This window comes from Corylus avellana, chromosome ca1 (assembly GCF_901000735.1).
Source record: "Corylus avellana chromosome ca1, CavTom2PMs-1.0".
Taxonomy (NCBI): Eukaryota; Viridiplantae; Streptophyta; class Magnoliopsida; order Fagales; family Betulaceae; genus Corylus; species Corylus avellana.
Window position 1 is genome coordinate 18,458,387 of NC_081541.1, and position 25,951 is coordinate 18,484,337.

The following is a 25,951-nucleotide window of genomic DNA, read 5'->3' on the forward strand; positions in this document are numbered from 1 at the left end:
TTTGGTCTTTTTAGTTACTGTCATTAGAAGTTAACGACTAGAACTAACAGAGAGGTTCAAATTGACTGCAATTAAAAGTTGAGGGGTTCAAATTGAGAGGTTTTGAAGTTTGGAGAGACTTGTTAAATCGCGTAATAATTTAGCGATCTAAAGTGAAGTTACCCCTAATATTATATTAGAGGGCGATGTTTTGGAGATATTACATGCGCTGTGAAGGGAATGACAATCTTGAATCAATATGGACAATTGATTGATTATGCGAAGACAATGCTTAAAGTATCTAATCGTGATATGTGTGGCAAATTAAAAGGGAAGCAAATATGTCAGCTCATTATCTAGCGAATGTGGTAACCTAGCAATTATTGGAGTAAATATGGATGAAAGATTATCCTGCTTTTTAGTCATAATATTGTAATAGCAGAAAGTGATGGGTTATTAAGATTTTAATGAACGTTTGAAACTTGACCTAAAAAAAATAGTTTACCTTTAAAATTAATATCTACTTCTTAAAACAAGTTCAAAAATATAAATAAATAACAAATCTTTCTATATTCATGTCTCCTCGCTATCGTCTAATATAGTTGGTAATAGTTTTTGGCTGGAAAAAAAGGTTTGAGCTTCTGTAATATGTCTGTGTGTCGGATGGATTACATGGCAAAGCCTTGTTGAACAAGAGGCACGTGGGCTGTTATAATGCAAGTGGGCTGAAGGCAGTTTGCGTGAGTAATGGGCTTGGGCTTACACGTGAGCTGAGCTGTCAGATTTGGTAGAAGGATTGGGCTTGTGTGTATAGTATAGAAGCCTGTATTGTTAGGAAGAGGGTATCAAATGGGTTGTAATCTCTTAGAACTTGTTGGCCCTTAGCTCTAGCGTATTTTTATAAAGAGTTTTGATCATACTTTTTTTCTTTTTCTTTTTTTAATTGAAAGGGAAAAAAGAATACAGGGAATGATCTTTTTCATTATTGATCTGGATAGAAAAGAGAATGGAGATCCTATGGGAATGCTAACAAATACTAGGTTAGTAGCAGCCCATTTAACTAAAGTGTGTGTGTGAATGAAAATTGGCATATCTAGACACTCTCAAAGCACTCTAGCTTTGAAAGAAAGAGAGACCAAGACAAGTGTCAGAAACAATAGAAGCAAACTATCAAGAGGAAAAAGATGAGGCTCATTCATGGCAAGGATCACTAGTAGCGCATCTCTTTCAAAAGCAAAAGACCCAAAGCCGAGTGGCAAGGAGAGCAGCAAAGGCTTCACCTAAAAGAACATTAGAAGAGTGGAGTTTTAACGTAACTACAAGAATAATATTCCCTAAAGAATCATTGATCGCTGCAGCTGCCAACGTAAAATTGCAATGTCAAAATTCCCTTTGATGTTGCCTAACCGAGGGGGAAACCAAAGAGAAAGAAGGGTTTGCATCGTGCCAAGCTGAGAGGTGAGACCTTTAGCTGCAAAATTGCCTTACCTGGATCAGGTTGAATGGCATCATTGATCAACTAGTTCCTACACAACCAAATAAAATCTAAAGTAAGAGCAACAAATAATTGGAATCTTCTAGTATCAACTGTAGGAATAGTCTACCTATGAGTAGGATAAACAATTAATCCATTTGAATTACTTAATCCTGAATTTTGATTCCACCATGAAATTTAAATTTTTGATTTGTTCGGTGAATAACACCTGCACATCAACTTGAAGCCCCCAGCTTCACTTGAATCAGATAGATCATTTAGGTTCGCAAATAGAATGCCCAGTTTTGGTACCGACTGCGAATTTATCTCAAAGTTTAAAACTACAAGGATTATGGAATAAGACCATGTATGATAACCCCGTTACTTAAACCCATAGTCCATATTCAATGTAATCCAAAGGCCTATTACATTTACAACATATATGTAACACCCTGTGAAAATCAATTAACTGGTAATTGACTTTATGGTTCACCTTCTAGCCTTGTCCCTTACAGAACAAGACTTAGGGATCATAATCTCTTCTAAGAGAGACTATAGTGGAAGACTTTCAACCATAAGATAAAGATAGCAATAACTAAAAGCCATAAACATAATAAGTAGAGTAACAAGAAAGCATCATAGCATACATAGATCCTCAAATGTGCTAGTCAAAGACCAATCATCAAATATTACAAATCATAAGTAATTGTTTGAAGATAACATCAACACCTAGGCCTAAGTAGAGCTAACATAATTACGATCTCGATCATCTCCAACCTGGTAGATCCTCCATTGTCCCACATGGATTTGAACCACATATGGTCCAGATCCTCAAAGATGACCTGAATCAAGTCCCTCGCCACTACAAGTTGGTTCTTCGAATTCATCTTCAACTAAAAACCGCGCAGTTTATACATAATAGAGGGGGAAAGATACAAGGGGTAAGTCTAAAGACTTAGTGAGTGAAAATGCACATAATACTTATGTCAGTTAATGATAAACTCCGTTTGATAAAGTATGCAGCATTTTGGTATGATAGCTAGCTATTTATGAATGCAATATAGATATAGTACATGCTATAACCATGTGAATTAATGATAGTTCAATTGTATAGTCTATCTGAGATATTAAACTTTCTTAGCAGAGTTGGAGTTGTCCCGATGGACCTGTAATACAGTGTCAGTGCCCCGACCATTGTACGCTATTGCCCATAACACTAGTAGCTCGACCAAGTCCAACATCGGGTGGCCCACGCTAGTAATGATGTACGTCCTGTAGTGACCCACCAATTAAGGCTACGCCGGTCACGAAATAACCATTGAATCCAAGGCCCATATAACACATCCATACACACATTTGACTATAGAGTTAACATGTATAATAAGCCCATGACTGTTATCCCTCACATACCGGTGTATCATGTTATACAATGCAATTAGTCTTGTCCGTATTTTATATGCATACTCTTACAACCCTAACATGTCTATTATCTTGTTAAGTAGCACATTTTCACAAATGTATTTCATGAAAGTTGTATAGATGCATGTTTTGGTACACAAAAATAGATGTGCAATGCGAAAAAGTAACGGCTAGTATCATGTGAGTTTGTACTCACCCAGGTCATATAATGTTACACTCCTGTTTATGGTTAACAGGGGAAACATGAACGAAATGAATATGTAATTTTATATTTTAGCCCCTTAATTTATATTTGTTAATCCCTTAGTTTTGTTAGTTTGTGCAATTTTACTTCATTTTTGTGTTTTATGTCTTTTTATAAGTTTTTGAGGAAAAGGAAGCATTTTGGAAAATTCAAGCTTAAAGGGAAATTTTGGGAAATTCTGGAAGCAAGGAAGTCCAGACTCAAGCCATGCAGCTGGTGCGCTCGAGCGCACATTGCCTAGGCCCGAGCGCATATGCACTCGAGCGCCCAACACCAGAAATCGATCGCAGGAGTGCGATCGAGCGCACTCGGGCGCTGGAGAAAATTCAGACATGAGGCAAGACTCCTTGTCCTTCCCAAACTAGGTTTCCCAAATCCTAGTTGAACTAGGACTTAGACCTACGATTTTTCTAGGATTCTTAGGGCTTATAGGGTTTTCCTAAGCCTATAAATAGACCTCGAAGCCTCATAATTCCAGACACAACTTTAGAGAGGAGAATTTGGAGGCTACTTACAAAAGCTTTTCGGTTTCTTCTTTCCCTTTTATTTTTAGTCTTTATTTTAATTATGTGTAACTAACTCTTTAGTTAGGGGCTAGATTGAAGCTGTAATCATGTCTTTTTAGGATTTCAGTATTGGCTCCTTTGCTACAATCATATTTTGGTGTATTTAACTTGATTATTTCCTGCTTAATTGAATTCCTTATATGAATGTGTTTGATCAACATATGCATGTGGTATGGATTAGTTATTTAAGTCAATTTGGATGATTGAGTCCTGGGCTTAATAAAGTGACAAAAGATACCTTTGCGGGCTCTTGGCGTAATCAACATGAGGAACCAGGAGTATACACCCATGCCCTAGGCCTCATATGTTTGTCGATTTCCATAGATTTATGCTTTCTTAAGGAACAACTTAGTATACACCCATGCCTAATTCGTTGCTTAGGAAGATCAATAGCTTAAGGAGTATACACCCATGCCCTTAGGTTGGCAAACATTAAATATACCGGTATGATTGGCGCATTGGCATATTGTTATCTTAATGAGTATGATTAGTGGTGGATATTGAATCCCTAACACTTTCATTTATCTTTATTTCTTTTCATAATATCAATTTTGTGACAATTTTGGTATTTTAATTTAGAAAAACAATTCTAAACAAAATCAACAATCCTCGTGGAAATGATCTTGTATTTGCCGCAGTATACTATCGTTTGATCTTGTGCACTTGCGAGTTAAAATGTACCTAGTATTCGCCTATTAATTTATGTGGGTATTTGGCACAATAGTAATTATTAAGAAAATATTTATTAAACAAACACAAGGAAGCCCAAGGAAAAGTAGGAGAGGCAACTAGTATAAATAAAATTTTGATATAATTAAACCATCATCCATAATATATATAAACTCGGAATCCATAATACAAAACATGTTCTTCCAAAATGAGGTACAAACAAAAGTATACTAATATAGGGAGGTCATATTCTTCGTAGGTGTCAGTGTCCTCTTATACATAGGACTATATGGTACACAAAAGATCAAAAGTTGTACAGTATACATAAACAAAAGCTGCACAGTCTATGCTTGTCCTAAGCGATCTAGTCTATAAAATGGAGTCTCGGACACTACTGATATAGGACAGAAAAGAAGATGGAAAACAAGTACAGAAATTTACACTCAAATGACAGATAGAAATTCACCACCCAAGAGATAACACCAAAGGGATATAGAATATCACCACCCAAAGGATTATAACAAGGGATACAGAACTAGAATACTCACCATTCTAAGGCTCACACCAAAGAGATACAGAGATACAGAGATACAAGGAGAACTCTCCTCTTAAAAGCTAAAGGGTGGTTTTTTTTTAACACAATACTCTAGTCTGACCTACACTTGCACACATAAGTATTATATAAGCTTAGAACAACCCTCTAAGTATAGGATAAGCATCTAATGAAATTAACAAGTAATAGTGGCATAGAACAATCATTAATTCGTGGGGCAGTAGACAAGGGGACAAACAACCACCTTAATGCGCATTCTCGAGAAGGCTGACCACTCCACTTGAAACAGTCATAACTTTTGGCTCCCAACTCCAAATGATCTGAAACGTTTTTAGTTGGAAAGATAAGATTTTGAACTTCAAGTTAGACCTAGGCATGTGTTCGAAATAATGAAGTAATGGACGGCTATGATGTTTTTGAACTCACTAGAACTCTCTAGACTGCATAAGGATTTCTTCAATTTGGGCCTTGGCATTCTGTTGGGCTTGTGGACTTATTTGGACTGAAGTTTGGGAGATTGTTAATGGACTCTTGCTGGACACACCCGTGTCATACTCCCCGGGTTGATGAGGACTTGCCCTCAAGTCCGTGGTCTCTTCAATTTCTTCATATGGTGCTAAGTCACATACATTGAAAGTGGCAGATACACCATACTCTCCAGGGAGCTTAATCTTGTAAGCATTTTCTCCAATGCGTTGGAGCACTTTGAAAGGACCATCTGCTTGTGGTAGGAGCTTAGATCTCGGTTTCGTTGGAAAACGTTCTTTTCGAAGATGAATCCATACCAAATCTCCTTCTTTGAAAACCATTGGCTTTCTATGCTTATTGGCCTGTGTTCGATACTTCTCATTTTGCTTCTCAATATGACCTCGAATCTGCTCATGCAACTTCTTGATTTCCTTGGCTCGTTCATTAGCATTGCCACTAAATTGAATGGTTGTAGGAATTGGAGCCAAATCAAGAGGGCTAATGGGGTTTAGGCCATAGACAGATTCAAATGGACTACAACCAGTGGTTTGACTAGTAGACCTATTATAGGCAAATTCAGCTTGGGCAAGGAGAAGATCCCATTGACGAATGTTCTTTCCCACAAAACTCCTCAAGAGGTTTCCCAAACTTCGATTAACAACTTCAGTTTGACCATCTGTTTGGGGATGGTATGCAGAGCTGAATTGGAGGATAATCCAAAGCTTTCGCCAAAGTGTATGCCAAAAATGACCAATAAACTTGGAATCACGGTCGAAAGTGATTGTTTTGGGAATGCCATGGAGCTTGACTATTTCCTTGAAATACAAATCAGCAGCATGAGATGCATCAAGAATTTTGTTGCAAGGGACAAAATGGGCCATCTTTGAGAATCGATCAACCACCACCATAATGAAATCTTTGTTCCTTTGAGTTCTAGGTAAACCCACAACAAAGTCAAGAATAATATCCTCCCATAGAGCATTTGGAACAGGCAATGGGATATATAGTCCGGTGTTCTGTTTGCGACTCTTTGTGAGGTGGCAAATTCGACATTGCTTCACGTGCCGCACAACATCTCGTACCATCTTGGGCCAAATGAAATTCTCCTGCACAAGAGCTAAAGTTTTGCTCTGCCAAAATGACCAGCAAGACCTCCACCATGGGCTTCTTTGATAATGGCTTCTCTTAATGAACATTGGAGAATGCATAAATGGTTGTTTTTGAAAAAAAAAAAACATCTTGCAGCAAGAAATGGTTGTTAGGACCATTAGAACATTCCTTCCAAGCACAGCCAAAATCAGGATCATCTTTGTAAAGTTGTTTGACAACTTCAAAACCCACAACCTGCACTTGCATGGTATTAAGTAAAGAGTGTCTTCGACTTAAAGTATCAGCTACTTGATTGAGTTTGCCTGCCTTGTGCTTGATTGAGAATGAACAAGCTTGCAAAAACTCACTCCATTTCGCATGTCGTGTGTTGAGCTTCTACTGGCTGCTCAAGTACTTCAAAGCTTCATGGTTAGAATGAAGTATAAATTCTTTGGAGAGTAGATAATGACTCCAATGCTCCAATGCACGACCAAGAGCATAGAAAAATTCTTTGGAGAGTAGATAAATTCTTTGTCATAGGTGGAATACTTCTTTCGGGAGTCATTGAGCTTTTCACTGAAAAAGGCAATTGGCTTGCCTTCTTTGCTGAGAACACCACCAATTTCTAGATTAGAAGCATCGCAATCGGCTTCAAACACTTTGGAGAAATCTGGAAGCACAAGGATTGGTGCCTCTGTTACTTATTGCTTGAGAAGTTCAAAGCTCTTTTGGGCTTCTTCCATCCACTTAAACGTTCCTCCCTTAAGGCATTCTGTGATGGGAGCAATAATGGTGCTGAAGCCTTTGATGAAACGCCGGTAGAATGATGAAAGTCCATGAAAGCTTCTGATGTCATGAAGGGACTTGGGAATAGGCTAGCTGGTGATAGCCTCAATTTTGCGGGGATCCATCATGATTCCTTCCTTAGAAACAACATAGCCTAAGAATACTAGGCTATTTGTGAAGAAACGACACTTCTTCAAGTTGACATACAACTTCTGCTCTCGTAGAGTTTGAAAGACTTGTTGAAGGTGCTCCAAATGTTGTTCTGAAGATTTGTTGTAAACTAAGATATCATCAAAGTAAACAACAACAAATTTTCCCATAAATGGTTTAAAAATATGATTCATGAGACGCATAAATGTACTAGGAGAATTAGAGAGTCCAAATGGCATGATCATCCATTCATAAAGACCATCTCTAGTTTTAAAAGCTGTCTTCCATTCATCACCATCTCTCATGCAAATTTGATGGTATCCACTACGAAGACCCAAGTGGGGAAGATTGTGGCTCCATGAAGCTGATCAAGGAGATCATCTAGTTGTGGAATGGGAAAGCGATACCTGATGGTGATCTTGTTCACAGCCCTATTGTCGATGCACATACGTCAAGAACCATCCTTCTTTGGTACTAGAAGTGTTGGAACAGCACAAGGACTCATGCTTGCTCTCACAAGGCCGTTGGTGATCAATTCATCAACTTGTCTCTGTAACTCTTCATGCTCTCTTGGATTCATTCGATAGGCTGCCTTGTTAGGTAGCAAGAAATTAAAGGATATTGTGTCTAAGAGTGCATTCAATTTCAAGGTCGCAAGAAATTAATGGAAAAGACAAAGAACGGCGACCGAGCATAAACAAAACAGAAAAGAAAGAAAAACTAAGCTAAAACAGAAAAGTAAAGCTCACAAACGGCCCTTAGATGCACTTAGGGTTCTGGATGCAGGTTGCTGCAAGTGCGCTCGATCGCACGGCAAGGTGCGCTCGAGCATACTGCCTCAGATGGGTGCGAGCGCAGGAGAAGAGGGCTCGAGCGCTGCTGACTTGGTTCCTGCTGGAATGCGTCTGTGCTCTCGATCGCAGTCACAGAGAAGGCAGCTTACGGACTTGTTTGCAAATTTTTTTTTTTTTTAAAAAAAAAAACAAAACAAAACACAAAACCTAATTAAATTTTAGCACTTAAAACAGAAAAATAAATTTTTAAGCTAAAATCAATCCTTAAATTGAGATAATGAAACCGTTAAGTTGTCCCCGACAACGGCGCAAAAAATTGATGTGGTATGTTTGTGACCAAAAATATCAATTATAAAAATAACCACTCGCAATAGGACGAATCTTTGTAGGATACGGGTATAGAGAGGGTGTCGAATCTCAAGGACTACAGGGGTTTTATTATCAAAATTTGAAAAATTAAAACTAACTTAATTAAAAAGATATTTGATTCGATTTTCTTTAAAACTAAAGTGCATGAAAATAAAAGAGATTTAAAATAAGAGAGAGAGTGTAGGGTATTGACTTCACCTCTATCCGCACAACAATGGTTAATCATAATTAATCCTAAAAATTCATTCTATGCATGTTATAAATAAACAAGAAACAACCTTATTAAAGAATAAGCATAATCTATCTTCGGTTGGCACAGATCGTCCACTTAACCACTCAGATGCGGAATGACCCGTCTTCCCTAGGTATAAATTATCAAATTCGTTAATAGGATACATATAATCAATGAATAAGTATAACCCATCTTCGGTTGGCATGGATTGTCTACCTAAATTATACTAAACTAGGGTGTAGTACAATCCATCTTCCCTAGGCATGACCTATCAAATCCTATTGATCATATGTCAATTAAACCCATTGTATAACCATCATTCTCATAATCACAAAAAACAAGAATGATTTGAGATCAATAAAAGTAAAATACATTCTAAGACAAGAGAAGAATTTCACAAATATTGATTTTGAAATCAAAGAACAATTGCATTTAATATGAAGAACAGAAATCAATTGTAGCAATCCTCATAGTTATACAATCAATATGCATAAATTGAAAATCTAGAAATTAAATACAATCAAACCATTGTGCTTGGATAGGGTTACATCAACACCCCATGAAGGGGTTTAGCCGCTCATGATCTTCTAAGTTCCAAAGACAATTTACTGAATTTTTACTCTAGAAAGCGGTGTGTCTGTTTGCAATGTTTAGAGCCGTATTTACAGGGATTAGGAAAACCCTAAAAACCCTAGAAATCTTCAGAAAACCGGAGGTCAGTCTCCCAGTCCAATTGGGAGACTGAAAACCAAATCCACGCTGGAAAAGGATTGCTGCCATGCAGTACACGCCCAAGTGTGCTCGATCTGAAGTCTTGTGCGCTCGAGCTTAATTGTTGTGTGCACAAGCACATGCATGCGCTCGATCCCTGGCTGCAGACGCTCGAGCGCAAGTGCGCTCGATCCTAAATCCAGAATGCTCCGCTTTTTGCCCTTTTAAGCCTAATTTTCAATGGTTTGTCAAATAAGATCTGAAACACAAAAACAAAACAAAATCAAACAAATAACAATGCTAAGGAATTAACATATGTAAATTAAGGGGCTTGAATGTGCAACATTCGGCACTTATCAAAACCCTTATGATCCAAGCTTCACCTAGAGATTGCATGTTAGGTTTCTTCCTCACATGTCATATTTTTCTTGATGAATAATGACATCTTTGACCTTTTGATAGTTGGAAATTTTGGCTGGTTTGGAGGTTTAGAAGAGAGAATGATAGAGCATATTTTACATTTTTTTGAAGAATTTGTTTGTTGTCTCTCTTTTTTGTCTCTCATACTACTACCATACAACTATGGTGATGTGGCAATAAAAATCAGCCATTAATTTTTTTCTTGTTATAAGCCCTCATTGATACAATAACTAATTTTTACTAACACATCATTATAGTTGTATGACAGTAGTACGAGAGTCAGAGAGTGTACCATATATCTATGTTTTATTATGCATCGGAAAGCTGTGCAACATATAAAGCATACAATGACCAAATAAGTTGTGGGTTGTCATCGCGGACCAACAACAAATGGCAATTATGGCATGATAAACAAAGTAACTATTGGCGTTCCTATTTTATGTTGAGGCATGAATGCTTGTAATGTAGACATTCAATTGTAACGTCCATGGAGACGCGTTCAATGCCAAAATATGATGAAATTGCACAAATCCACCGATCTGGGGCTAAGACACCACTTTTTGTGGTTATTTGGCCGAGAAGAGTCAATGCGCCACCACGCGCCTCCGTCAATTTCTGCTCGCGCCACCATGTGCCTCCATTGTGACTCTTCTCGGCCAAATAACCACCAAAAGCGGTGTCTCAGCCCCATATCGATGGATCTTTGCAATTTCAGCATATTTTGGCATTGCACGCGCCTCCACGCGCCACCAGCAGAAACTACCGGATCTCTAATGCTCATCACGCGCCGCTGCCGCTCCACCACGCACACCACATCAGGTGGATCAACCTGGTTTCCGCACCATTCGGGAGATTTGTCTCTGGCTGTCCAGGAGCCTTCAGAAAATCAACCAACCGACACTGCATGCGCCTCCACGCGCTGGCAAAAGTCTCTGCGCGTGGGCTTCACGTGCCACAGCACGGCACAGTGAAAAGTGCGTGTACAACACCCGCCAGATGATTTCCCACTTTCTGCCTGCCACATATCAACCTTCTAGTGCGACACATCAACCCTAGATCCAAGAAACCCTAGACTAAACCCTAGAACATATAAGGCAATATAATAAATTAGAATAATATAAAATATTCTAACTTCCCCACTCAAACTCGAAGTGCAAGCTTGAATTTGGGAAAAAGAAAGGGAAAGAAAGAGACTTTTTTTTTGGTCGCTGGAATGGTTTCCGGAATTGGGCGGCTAGTGGCGGTAGACGGAGGGCGAGGCGGCAGCTGACTGTTGGTGGCTGATGGAGGCAGCTGGGCCCAAAATGTTGGATTTGAACTTGGATAAAAGCCTTATAGGCTAGATTGGGCTCATTACATAGGGCAAGATTTGGCTATAACTCATGGACCATTGAATATGGTTGACCCAAAATAATATAAACCGGGTCTAACCTATTGAATCAGGTTGACTAATTTGGACCGATTGGATAACTTGATCTCGTTGGACCGGTTTAGAACCTGATGACCCAGTTAGAAACTGGCTTTGGATTGGGTTGGAGATGACTTCCAGTTTTGGATCAGGTTGCATATGACTGGATTTGAACCTAATGACCCGATTAGAATCCGGTTTTGGAGTGCCTTAGATGAATCCGGTTCAGGTTGTAAAACCCAGTGGAGCGCCTTGAATGGATCCGGTTGGACCGGTTTAGCAAGTGGGCCGGTGACATGGACCAAAATGGCCGAAACCCGTTGACCGTTGAATGGGTCGGTCTAGCCCGAAAGAGACAATCCGGTTTTAACCCATTGAATCGGGTCGAAAATATTGGATCCGAATGAGTTTGATTTTTAAAATATTTTTTTTTTGACACGTAGCAAATGCTAAGGCTGACGTGGCGGGCTCTCTAGAGGACACATGGCAGCTGAGGAGAGGAGAAGAGTGTCTGGAGCGTGTGGTGCACACACTAGGGCTGCAGCCGCGTGAAGTGCATGGATCACACGCGCTATAAGGTGGCCGGTGTGTGGGAGGTGATACCGGCGTGTGGTGGGACCCTCTTGGGGCGTGGAAGCGCATGGGACACCATGGGAAGTGCATGAAAGACCAATAGAATCTTCTAGAGGCGCGTGGAAGCTTGGACGGTTGAGATCTCTTTGGATCTGGACTCGGAGGCATCTTATTTATCGTCTAGAGTGGAGCATGTAGATTTGGCAAGGTAATGGCAGCGTATGGAAGCGCAGGCAAAAACTGGCAAAGGTGCATGGCAGCACGTCGGAGGGTTAATGGCAGCGAATCTTCCACAGAACTGTAGATCTATGCCTCGCAAGCATGAATCTTGGATAAATTTCCCAAATGAGGTTGTGTTGAAGGCATGGTAGAGATTTTTAGCAGAAAATTGCTTGGCAGGGGGTGAACGACCGAAAAAGGGAGGTTACCGGAGGGAGCGCCGGAAAACATTAAAGACGTTTATGGGAGGCCACAGAAAGTGGCTCTGATGCCATGTTAAATATATTGTAGAGTATATTGGAGCGGAAGAAAGCGAGAGAGAGCGGAAGCATACAATGGACTATATTGTATTATTATCTTCTATATTATGACATGTTTACATAACTCTCTATTTATAGAGAGAGAAGAAGTAGTGGGGAAAAAACCATAGACTAAACCCTAGAACATATAAGGTAATATAATAAACTAGAATAATATAAAATATTCTAACTGTTGTAATGTATATAGCTGGATGTTAGTAACGTAGGTAGTAATAAGTAGCTCACTGATAAATGCCAAATGTTACATATTTGAACCCCTTTATTTACATTAGTTGATCCTTTAGCTGTGTAGTTATTTAATATTTTGTGTTAGTTTTGTATTTTTAGTGTTTTGTAGGTCATTAAAGAAAAACTACAGCTTCAAAAGGAAAAATGCAAATTTTGGAAGAAAGCATACTTTGAGAAGACCTAGATGATGTGGTTAAGTCCAACCAAATCCAAGAGAAAGGTTAAATCAAATTAAATTGGATAAAAGATCAGATTGGATAAGATTTCGGATCGGATTCTAATTCAGATTCTGTATATGTCTCAGTATTTTGACCATAACTTTCTTCTCAAATATCATATTGAAGTGATTCAAACAGCATTGGAAAGCGAACTAAAAATACTACAATTCATTGTGAAATAGGATTTTCCTAATTCGGATGGTTACTATGCCAAAATCTCCCCGCAATTAAAGGACACAAATCTGAACGAATCCTATTCCAATTTCAGACTGCTATTTTGGCTGGGAGACAAACCTCCGAATTATCTAGGTTTAATAGAGCTTTTAAGACTTTCCTAAGCCTATAAATAGACCCCTTTACATTCAAGAAAAGATAGAATTCCAGAGAGCAAAATTCTACAGTTTTTCTCTTTTTAGTTTAGGTTTTCTTTAGATTTAGGTTTTGTTTTTATATGGAGCTAAATTCTCAACTAAGGTTGGGGATGAAGCCTCACCGATGAAGAATACCAATACTTTCATGTAAGTCTTTGTTTATATGATTTTATTGGGTTTAATATTTCAATTGTTTTACTTCTTTTCAATGTGTGGAGTGATTCTTGGATATCTTTTGTGATTCAAGGATATATTTGATGATTTAAGACAATTTCACATAATTGATTACTTGATTTTATTTGCCTAAATAATTGGATATCCCTTGTGATTTGTTCTATAGATACATTTGGTGTTTCAATTAAGATTGGATATCTTTTATGATTTACAGATACATCTGATGATTTAATTGGATTCCTCTTGTGATTTGTGCAATGAATGGATACATATGATGGCTTTGATTAATTGTTTGAAGCATAGTAAAACATATCTAAGATTTTAATTGTGAGAACGTCATATTAATATTGATAAACATGGAAGTATGTTGTTATGATTCAGTGAGTGTGAATTCTCAAACCTTAGTATTTTATCTCTTAGTTTATTTTAATTAGTTTATGTTTGTCTTTTAATTTTAAAAAACCAAAATTTAAAACCCTTTTGAAACTAGGTTAGGATTTAATTAGTTTAGATTTAAATTGCTCTTTCAAAAATACAATTCTCTGTGGGTTCGACCTCGCACTTGCACGCACAGTAACATGTACAGATTGCATTTCATTAATTGATCTCTCATTCCAACGGTTGTAATCTACATTTCTATTTGAGCTAATGAAAGCCCAATCAGATGAGTAAGTGAAGAAACAATTTTCAATCATGTGTCAACTTTAACAGTACCCAAGATTAATTAATTTCCTCCAAGACAGTGATCACATTGAACGCAATTGGAAATATAAAAACTAACAAAACCTTAAACTACAGCATATCCCCAATTATAAAAAATCACAATCCTCAATGAAGGATATAGACACAATCCAATGAAAACTTCAAAAGAAAAAAGGAATTAAAAAAAAAAAAAAAAAAAAAAAGAGTGTAAATTAATGTAGCCTTATATGAAAATAGGCTCATTTATTTCAAATCATACAATAAAGGCTAAAAACAAACATACAAAAGTGATCAAGGAAACTTAGGCAAGTGTAACAACATAGTCCGTTTTGCTTCCACATCCCCATAAGCGTCTCACAAGTCACCTGCTGTCAGAAAAGTATTTCAATATTATATATAAGTACAAAGTCACTTCAGAAGACAAAATTCACATCCCATTGCATGGATAATTTTTTTTTTTTTTTTTCGTTTAACTTTAAGTTGAAAGAAACAAGAAAACTCAAACCTGACTAAAGTACTCGTCATATCGATCACTAATGCTTCTGTCCTTGATTTCTATGTGCTCGCCATCCATGATTCTTGTGTGCTTGTTTTTGGTGATTTTCTATTCTAATATAAAGCCAATGGAATATCTTGAAAAAAATGTCATCAACATGTTTGTAGTAACATATTCTCAATCTCTTCCAAAACATAAGAGGACCAATAACAATTGCTAAACCAAAAACATATCCCAATTCAGCACTTAAAAAGTTCCAATCAATTGCATTCTTAGAATGTGAATGAGTTTCTCCATATGTTGGTGGTGATGACCCAAGCTCTTCATGTGTGCATTTTTCTTTCAAAGGAAATCCACATAATCCTATATTCCCTTCATAGGAAGTTTCCAAGAATGTAGCAAATTGTTTTATCTGTGGAATCTTTCCAACCAATTGATTGAATGAAAGGTTAAGGACCGATAGGAAAATAAGACCATCTGCAAGTTGGAATGGAATCTCACCCGTTAACTCATTGCTTGACAAGTCTAGTGACTCAAGATTACTCAATTTTCCATAAGATAGTGGGATTTGGCCTGTGAAAGCGTTATGAGACAAGTTGAGGGTATATAGTAATTTGAGTTCTCCTATTTCTCTAGGTATTGGCCCGTAAAAATTGTTGCATGAGATGTCAAGGAAGGTGAAGATAGTTAGGATCTTCTCTAGCTCCTCATGTAAACCTTTGGCGGTAACTGTAACCTTATTTTCATAATAAACATCCAAAAGAACACCTTTAAATCGGAGTTGATTGAGCTGAGATGGGGTCTTATTTTTGTTTTCCATCATTGCCTTCCAACTAGAAAAGTATTTTATAGGAAACTTACCAACAAAATTGTTTGAGGCTAGGTCTAGAATTTGAAGGATCAACCATGTGGTATTAGGATCTAGACAATCAACGGGACCGTAAAATTTGTTAGATCGCAAATTAAGGACTCGCAACATGGATATGTTGTTCAAGTAACATGGGAAGACATCCTCGATTTGGTTGTTCCCGAGCTCTAAAACTTCCAAATATGTGCATTTGGCCAGAGAATTCGGTAGCTTTCCTTCTAGTTGGTTTCCATTGAGATTTAAAGCTTGTAAGCCACAATTGCTAGGAAACGAATTAGAAATTGCGCCAATGAGGTTGTTTCTCCTTAGATTCAGCACGCCTAAAGTCTTGCTCATCTCAATTAAACACTGGGAAACCATGCCACTCAAGAAATTATCAGACAAATATAGAGTAAGAAGATTTGTAGCATTGCATATTGATGTAGGAATACTCCCATAAAATTTATTACTCAAAAGAGAGAAGAAATAAGTGTAAGTAAGGGAGTTACCAATGCTAGTTGGTATGACAGAGTTGAAGTTATTTTCCGAGAGATCCAAGTATATAGCATATGATGGGAGAACCGAGAGTTTCCCTTGGAGCTGGTTGGAGGAAAGGTCTACGACACTCACAAAAGACATGTTGAGTAAAGGGAAATTTGGAGTCTCCAGATAGTTACAAGAAAGATTCAATGAGTAAAGATTATGAAGTCCCCATATCCATATGGGTATCTCCCCTTGAATCTCGTTGTCAGAAAGGTCTAGATTAACTAATTCAGATTGGTTTCTCAAGAAATCAGGAATTGTTTTCAACTTGTTAGAAGCCAATTTGAACGTCCATAACCAAGGAAGGGAGGATAAAGAAAAATTAGTTTTATCATATTCAGTCAAAAAGCTGTTGTTTGAAAGATCAAGATATGAAAGACTAGTCAACTTTTGAATCATTCTAGGCTGCAAGGAGCCGCTAAAGTTGTTTGAAGAAAGTGAGAGGATCTTAAGACCTTTGAGCTCAAAAACAGACATGGGTATTGGCCCTTCCAAGTTGTTGCTGCTCAAATCAAGGGTGTCAAGCAAGTAAGAAGAAACGTTTGGAAAAAATTCATTGAGTTGACCAGAAAATTGGTTATTAGAAAGTTGTAATTCCAGCAGTGATGGAAGGGAAAACAGAGAAATTGGAATACTTCCTTCTAGTGAATTATAACTCAAGTCAAGAAATTGGAGATATTGAAGACTGAAGAGGAGGCTACTCGTATTGTCAAGTGTACCCAAGATGGACTCACGGCTTAGGTCAACACCAATAACACGCCCTTCGCTGCAAGTTACACCTTCCCACAAACAGCAATCCACACTATGATTCCAGTGCACCAGTTTTGTGGACCGACCACTGTCGAATACGAGGCTGTTCTTCAATTGGAGCATCAAGCTGGATTGCTGATCACCAAGATATTGACCAGATGCCACAGAGATACAAAAGTGGAGGAGAAGTGAACATATGGGCATCAAGAAAAGCCATGGAAAGAAGGAAATTTTCATTGGAGGGGGTAACAGGATACACCCGAACAACATGAAATTGAAGAGTTGATGAAATCAATAATTCATCCGGAGAGTAAGACCGATGAACATGAGCTTTCGGCTAAGAAAATTCGTGGGTTTCTTGACTTCTCAAAAAGCAAGAAACGCGGTTTGGTTAGACCCTCGGTAATCGGTAGGCTTCCTTGTCAATTTCCAGAATCACACCTTTCTGGGGTCCCCTTCCTTTAATTGTTACAAAGTGAACTCACTATTCCGACTAAAATGGTCTAAGACAAAAATTTTTGAAACGATTTATAAATTCGACACGAAATTAATGGATTATAATTTAAGTGTTTGACTTATTTAATTAAATAAATTAAATTTAAATTACTTTATATAATTTTATACTCATACTTCAACATAATTCAAATTCTACTCTGTCCAATACATACCCACGATGTTGCCAATTGCTCTCTTCCTTAGCATAACATATCCACGACATTACATTATGCACTATTTTGCTGTTTTGGTACTATCTCATCTATTTAAACCAACAAAAAAAAAAATGAAATGAAATGAACAGAAAGAAAGCAAGAAGGGGAAGCAAATTAACCATTAACCACTATACTGAACTTTTGAAATAACTGCGGGGAGTTTTTTTCGGTTGTTGCAGATTTGATGTGTGTTTAATTGTATAATAGAATGATCTATTTATAATTAGATGAAGCTATAGAAGAAATAAATACAATAATTATAAAATCATGTAAAAGCACAAAATATTTCATAAATCATAGTCTAATTACCATATAAGAATATAAAGCTAAAAGAACCCTCGATGGGTTTTAGAAAATTAAAATTTTTTAACATACTTATAGAAACAAAATGTTAAATTATTAAGAAGATAAAAATTATTTTTAATATAATAAACATTCCACGAGGATATACTTGTATAATAAACATTCCACAAGGATATAATAAGGCAAAATCAAATCAAGCTTTAATAATCCATTTAGCAATGCCGCTACTACGGTCCATGAGGTGCCATGGAAAAGCTTTTTGCTCCCGCTGGTTAAATTTAGGGAAAAATGCAGTTTACTTCCGTGAAGTTTCAGGAGTTTTTTAATTTTAACCTCAAAGTTTAAAAATTGACAATCTACTCCCCTGAAGTTTCAAAAATTAGCAATTTAAACATTCCGTTTAATTTTTCCGTCAAAATGGACGGAAATCTATGAAATTACATCATTGCCCTCAGGCTTTTTTAAAAAAATTTCCGTCCAATTTAACGAAAAAATTAAACGGAAGGTTTAAATTGCCAATTTTTGAAACTTTAAGGGGGTAGATTGTCAATTTTTGAACTTTGAGGTTAAAATTAAAAAACTCATAAAATTTCATGGGGGTAAACTGCATTTTTTCCTTAAATTTATTTTTCATTTTAGCTAAAAAAATTAAGGAATTAAATGAAGTTTCTCTTTATTTTTATATAAGAAATAATATAATATAGTACTAAGAATAATTCAATCGACTGAGGATCACGTCTCATAAAATGGAAGTTATTAACTCAAATCTCTCATCCCTCTCTTGTGGAGACATGTAAAAAAAAATATATATATATATAAATTTGAAAAACTTTTCGGTCTTTAAAAATTATAAATAAAATTATTTGACTAAATAGCTTTTTCTTCACCGTTAATTACGTCCGACTTCATCCCACAATATAACAAATTAATTAATTAATTAGAAAAAAACACTGAAATAACAAAAATAACCAAATATAAAAATAAAAACAAGAAAAGTTAAAAGAGTTATTTGAGCCTGTTTGTTAGAGACATCTCCTTATCCAACTCTCTTCCAGATAATGAAGATGAAGATTCAAATAATAAGATAAATAGATAACTCTTATTATCTTGTATAGCTTTCAAATTATACTTGATAGAATAGATTTCAAATTGTATTTGCTTTAGTATTTGATTCCATCTCTTTGTAACAAACTCAATTATAAATACAAAGCCTTAGCCTACGTTAAAGGCAAGGCAGCAAGCAAATTCAATTTATTGGATTTTATATGGTATCAGAGCCCTAGTGACTCACGTCAATTTTTTTTTTTCCCTGCTCTACGTTTTTTTTTTTTTTTTTCTTTCTTTCCTCAATGGCAGAAATACCACTCCTCCCAACCCAACAAACACCACCACCCATACCACCCATCACAACCCACCAAACGCCACCCTTGGTGACCTTCACCAACTTCAATCCTATTAAGCTCACTCAAGATACATATCCTATATGGCTACCTCAAGTTGTTCCTCATCTCAAGGGAGGAAATCTCTATGGCTATGTTGATGGCACTTACAAGTGCCCTCCAGAAACAATTACCACCACAACAGATGGAGTTGAGACCACATCCTCCAATCCTGCCTATTTGCATTGGTATATGCAAGATCAACTTATTCTTGGTGCTATAACATCTGCTCTATCCAGCAAGATGCTTTCCCATGTCACACGGTGCACCACCTCCATGGAAGCATGGACCACTCTGAAGAATTTATTTTCTTCTCAGTCTAAGGCACGCTCAATGCAGGTGCATTATCAACTGAATACTCTCAAGAAAGGCAACTCCTCCATTGCGGATTATTACCATAAATTCCAGGCTCTCACTGATACGTTATCTAGTATCGGCCAACCTCTCACTGACGTTCAAATGCAATCTTTTCTCCTTGGGGGTCTAGGATCTGAATATGATCCCTTCGTTACTTCCGTTACCACACGGATTGAACCTCTTTCGGTTGAAGAAATTTATGGCCATCTTCTCTCGCATGAAATGCGCCTAGAACAACACCACAATTCGATTGACTTATCAATTGCTGGAGTTAATGTTGCTGATCGTAGCTATCCCTCACGTGGTCGTGGAGGACGCCACAACTACCGTGGTTTCCAATCTGGGTCATCATCACATCCGTTTCGAGGTAGGGGGCGTGGATCCTCACATGGGGCATCTTCACGCCGTGGCACCTCAAACAATTATTCTCAGTCGCAGTCTCACCGCCCAATCTGCCAGGTATGTAATAAAATGGGTCATATTGCATTCGACTGTTATAATCGATTCAATCAAGCATATCCCAGAGATCTTCACAGAGATCAGTCCAACTCATTACATGCATACTACACCGCTCCTTCCGGTGGAATGGATCCTGCTTGGTACCCTGACTCCGGTGCTACCCATCATCTCACTTCAGACATTGACAATCTGAATCTCACAGCTGATGAATACAAGGGGTCTGATCAAATCCGAGTCGGCAATGGTAATGGGCTTTCAATCAAAAACATTGGAAACACTCGCATTTTTACTCCATCTCAAAACTTTGATCTTTTCAATGTTTTACATGTCCCTGCTATCTCCAAAAACTTAATCTCTGTTCATAAATTCACAAAAGACACTAATACTTTTTTTGAATTCCATCCTCATTACTTTCTTTTGAAGGATCGCAAATCTGGGAAAATCTTGCTCCACGGCCTGAATAAACATGGCCTTTATCAATTTTCAAATTCCACAAATAAGCTCCCTGCATCTGTCCATGTTGGTGAGCGAGTCTCTACTTCTCAATGGCACTCCCGGCTAGGTCATCCTGCCTTACGTGTGGTCCGTCGTGTGCTCTCAAATTTTCGTCTTCCAGTTGCGTCAAATAAATCGATGTCTCCTTGTCCCGCTTGTCTAAGTTCCAAAAGCAAGCAGCTCGTCTTTCATTCTTCACATTCCATAGCCACGTGTCCTCTAGAATTAATATACACCGATGTATGGGGTCCAGCTCCAGTTCTTTCTAGATCTGGCTCCAAATATTATGTGTCTTTTTTGGATGCTTTTAGCAAATATACGTGGCTTTATCCAATGTCGTGTAAGAGTGATGTTAGCTCTATTTTCTTGAAATTCAAATCTAATGTGGAATGTTATTTTAACTCTACTATCAAATCTGTTCAATCTGATTGGGGTGGAGAATATCGTCCATTAAATAAAATTCTTGTTCAATTTGGCATCTCTCATCGTGTTTCTTGTCCACACACACACCAACAAAATGGTTCAATTGAACGCAAACACCGACACATTGTCGAAACTGGTCTTGCCTTATTATCTCATGCAAAAATGCCCTCAAAATTTTGGGATGATGCTTTCTCTACTGCATGCTACCTCATAAATCGTATGCCAACATCCGTTCTTAAAAATAATTCTCCATTTGAAATTCTTTTTAAATGCTCTCCCGATTACACTTTTCTTCGCACTTTCGGGTGTGCATGTTGGCCAAACCTTCGTCCATATAATTCCAACAAATTTCAAGCTCGATCTATTCAATGCCTTTTTCTAGGTTATAGTCTTTTACACAAGGGTTACAAATGCTTACATTTATCCACTGGCAGAATTTATATTTCCAGAGATGTCCGCTTCAATGAATCAATTTTTCCTTGTGAAATTGAGGCCCCTTTAGAACTACCCACACAAAATCAAGAGATCCGGCCATTTTCCATAGCCCAATTCATACCTCCGGTTGGCCCATCTCACTCTCCCAAAAATTCAGTCTTAGAGTCCAGCCAAAATTCAGCCTTAGAGTCTAGCCAAAATTTTCCTGCACCTACGTCATCAAGTACTCCATCTTTATCCACTACATCATCTTCACCCACATCACCCACCTACTCACAATCTCTTCCAGATTAATCCACTGTTTCTATCGCCTCACCTCCATCTCTCTCACAAGTTGCGATACCCACCGAATCACCCTCACCCAATTTTCAATCCAACTCTCTTCATTAAATGATCACTCGTGCCAAACACAACATCTTCAAACCAAAACAATTCACAGATGGAACTGTTCGGTATCCTCTTCCTCGAGCTCTCATTGCCGAATCCACTCCATCTTTGGTTGAACCCACTTGCTATTCATCAGCTGTCAAAGACGAAAATTGGAGGAAATCTATGAATGTGGAGTTTGATGCACTTCTCAGGAACCAAACGTGGGTACTTGTTCCACTATCGACAGCCAAAAACATTATTGGGTGCAAATGGGTCTTTCGATTGAAAAGGAAGGCGGATGGATCAATTGATTGTTACAAATCATGGCTTGTAGCAAAAGGTGTTCATCAGTAGCATGGAATGGATTATGGAGAAACTTACAGTCCAGTCATTAAACCCACAACGGTACGCATTGTGCTCTCTATTGCTATCTCTGCTGGCTGGCCAATACACCAGATTGATATTCAAAATGCTTTTTTACATGGAAATTTATCTGAGGAAGTCTATATGTCCCAACCACCAGGGTTTGTACACCCTCAATTTCCCTCTCACCTGTGTAAATTACAAAGAGCATTATATGGTTTAAAACAAGCCCCAGGGCTTGGTTCTCTAGACTTAGCAATAAACTCCCGAGTCTCGGCTTCTATGGGTCAAAATCAGACACCTCTTTATTTATATTCAAGAGTGAACTGTATACTATGATTGTGCTTATTTACGTAGATGATATACTGATTACTTCTTCTAAACCTGCTGCTATATCTAACCTACTTGAAAATCTTCACACTGAATTTGCTGTCAAAGATTTGGGAAAATTAAATTTCTTCCTTAGCATTGAAGTGATTCCCTGCTGTCATGGTGTTCTGTTATCCCAACATCGTTACATTTTGGACATTCTGAAGAGGACAAAAATGTTTGAGGCAAAACCAGCAACTTCTCCCATGGCCACATCCACGAATCTCTCAGCTTTTGAAGACAGTTTGTTTTTAGATCCAACACTATATCGTAGCACAATTGGAGCTATTCAATATTCATGTATTACAAGGCCCGACATCTCCTTCAATGTGAACAAACTATCTTAGTTTATGCATAAACCTACAGACATTCATTGGCAATCGGTGAAGCGGCTGCTTTGGCACCTCAAACACACAATTCAGTTTGGTCTCCAGTTCCACAACTCATCTTCAAATTCAATTTAAGCCTACAAAGATGCTGATTGGGCTAGCAACCGGGATGATCATTGTTCCACCGGTGGTTACTGTATATTTCTTGGAAAAAATCTGGTCTCATGGAATTGTAAAAAATAATAGATAGTCGCACGGTCTAGTACAGAGGCTGAGTACAAAGCACTCTCAAACACAACAACTGAACTCCTATGGATACTTTCTTTGTGTTCTAAACTCGGTCTGCAATTCACACAAGTCCCTACCTTGTGGTGTGATAACATAGGAGCCACATATTTATCTTCGAATCCAGTTTTCATGCACGCACAAAACACATTGAGATCGATTTTCATTTTGTACGTGACACGGTCGCGCATAAGAAACTCACCATCAGATTTTTGTCCAGAAATACCAACTAGCAGACATTTTCACAAAACCACTGTCCTCAATTAGATTCGGATTTCTTCGTGACAAACTCAACATCACTCCGTTACAACTGAGCTTGAGGAGGCGTGTTAAAGACATCTCCTTATCCAACTCTCTTCAAGATAATGAAGATGAAGATCACAACAATTCAAATGATAGTAATTCAAATAATAAGATAAATAGATAACTCTTATTATCTTGTGTAGCTTTCAAATTATACTTGATAGAATAGCTTTCAAATTATATTTGCTTTAGTATTTGATTCTATCTCTTTGTAACAAACTAAATTATAAATACAAAGTCTTAGTCTACGTTAAAGGTAAGGCAGCAAGCAAATTCAATCTATTGGATTTTATATTCTTGAAGGTGATTCCTTACAGGTAGTGCAAGCTATGAAGGAGAAGGGCACCAATTGGAGAACATATGGGCATATTGTGGATGATGCTAGGGCCCTCCTCAGTACATGCAGCAGCTAGATGGTCCAACATGTAAGAAGAGGTGCAAATCGGGTAGCACACTGCCTTGCCAAAGAAGGCCTGAAACGAACATCTGCTAGAATTTGGAATAATGATTTGCCGGCCTGTATTTTTGACATCATGTTTGCAAAGTGACAAGCTCTTGTAATTTAGGACCTTTGGGTTCTAGATATTTCCTATTATTGAAAGCAATGACAGATACCTTTTCGCAAAAAAATAAAAATAAATAACAATCATTTGTACTTTAATGCAGATAAATCATGAATTATATTTATATACGTATTAATAAATAATAATAATAGTTTTTATATGTATGGTCTATCCAAACCCTTAACCCTTTTTGGTATGGATGTTGATGTTTTGAAAGACTTGTAGTACAATACCAGTGCCTCGAATATTGCCGCATACTGTTGTATAATAGCAGCCCGACCGATTATGACATTAGGTGGTCCATAAAGCCGTAATGGTGACGTATCCTTTAATGGTGAACCCATCACAAATAATCATTAGACCTAATACCAAACAATAAAAGTAAATCTTGTTAACCAATGGTGGAGATAAGCTGCCTGCCCATACAAAAATCATGAAATGAAATTTTCACCGGTCGATTTTTAATTTTTTTTATCCCCTTGCCCCTACTATCATCCTCCTCATGCCTTCTTCTTCTTCTCATACTTTTCCTCTCTTTTTCTCACATTTCCCCATTGTTTCTTTATAAGAATCTCGAAGACCCACTTTCCTTCTTTTCTTGGGGGTGAATCCACTGCACGTGGCAACTGGATCTTTGGGCATTTCAGCAGTACTGTCCACTCTTATATATATATATATATATATATATTGTACACAATGCTTATTCGACCACTTTATCTTCTTGCTCTAAATTTTTTTAAGTGGGCAATAAAGAATACTACAGTTTATTAGAAAATGTAGAATATATTCTCTAAATGTGAGGTAAAAATACTAACTTCACTTTAACTCTTCCCTGAAGTGATTTTTGCTTAGATTTTTTATCAAAAAATAAAAAAAATAAAAATTACCAACAGATATGGTAAAGACTACAATAAATTTGAAAAAATAAATTTAAAATAATTTTACTCTTCTTTAGGGAAGCAAACTAAAAAAAGGTATTAGATGTTATTATGAACAAAAATAACTTCAAAATAATTGCATACCATGGATAGATAATTAAATACTTGAAAGCAATTAATTGAGCATACAATAAGTTTTTTTGAAGCGTTTGAAATAAAAAAGTCTTTATGTTGATTTTTGAGTAACCGTAATAAAATTATAAAATTATTTTATATTAATTATTAATCCAGCAACCCGCTCCTACAACAAGAAGATCCTAGCTTTGCCACTGTCGTTGACCACAGGGCAAAGGCTATATAAACTTGTGCCCGCCATAAAAACCAAGACATTAGAGATCAGTTACCCTTAGGTAGGAGTCCTCCAAGCTTTAAAGAAACCATCCTTCAAGAGTAGCCTCCTTTCTCCCTCATCTTTCTCTTTATAGGTACTGTTGGAAATAATTTTGGATGGTGCACAAATTTTTATTGATATAAAATAATTACAATATGAAAATTAACAATAAAATAAATAAAATATAAGAGATGAAAAATAGAGTATGACAAGATCTCACAATGCTATAGAATCACGCAAGAGCATTGTCCTTAAAGGTTGATTCGTGCCTCCCGGGGTGTATAACTCGGTGCGATCGGATCCATTGACATGCAACCTCTCAAGATTAGACTATAGCGCCTACCTTCGTTAAGGACGTACTTCCAATAACGAAGACTAGTAGAAGAACCCTTTGATCTTCTTGATGAAAAATCACATAGAGAAAATACAAGAAATAGAAGACAAAATATGTGGACATTGCCACTAATTCTATGTGGCTATAATGTATATATAACCAAGTATACAAATCATGAAAAACTATATAAGAATATATATTTTATAGTGCTCTTTGGTGGCTTCATATAAAACATTTTTGTGGGCTATTGATTTGTGCTATTAAATTGTGGCATGAATATAGAATGATGTTGTAACTGTCATGAATTAGAGAAAAACAAAACTGTCATGAAAAGATTTAATGACCAACGGTCATAACATAAATCAATGGCTTGT

General features: G+C 37.3%; 1 protein-coding gene across 1 annotated transcript; it reads right to left on the reverse strand.

Moving 5' to 3' along the window:
* Window positions 1–14,669: 14,669 nt before the first annotated feature.
* Window positions 14,670–16,976, reverse strand: LOC132166868 (receptor-like protein 20). The gene has a single exon (XM_059577712.1). The coding sequence runs from the start codon at window positions 16,974–16,976 to the stop codon at window positions 14,670–14,672; it is 2,307 nt and encodes a 768-aa protein (XP_059433695.1).
* Between the last annotated feature and the right edge of the window lie 8,975 nt (window positions 16,977–25,951).

Bases quoted from the DNA above. Each gene is read 5' to 3' on its own strand.
- LOC132166868 (XM_059577712.1), bottom strand. From the start codon at position 16,976: ATGCCCATATGTTCACTTCTCCTCCACTTTTGTATCTCTGTGGCATCT.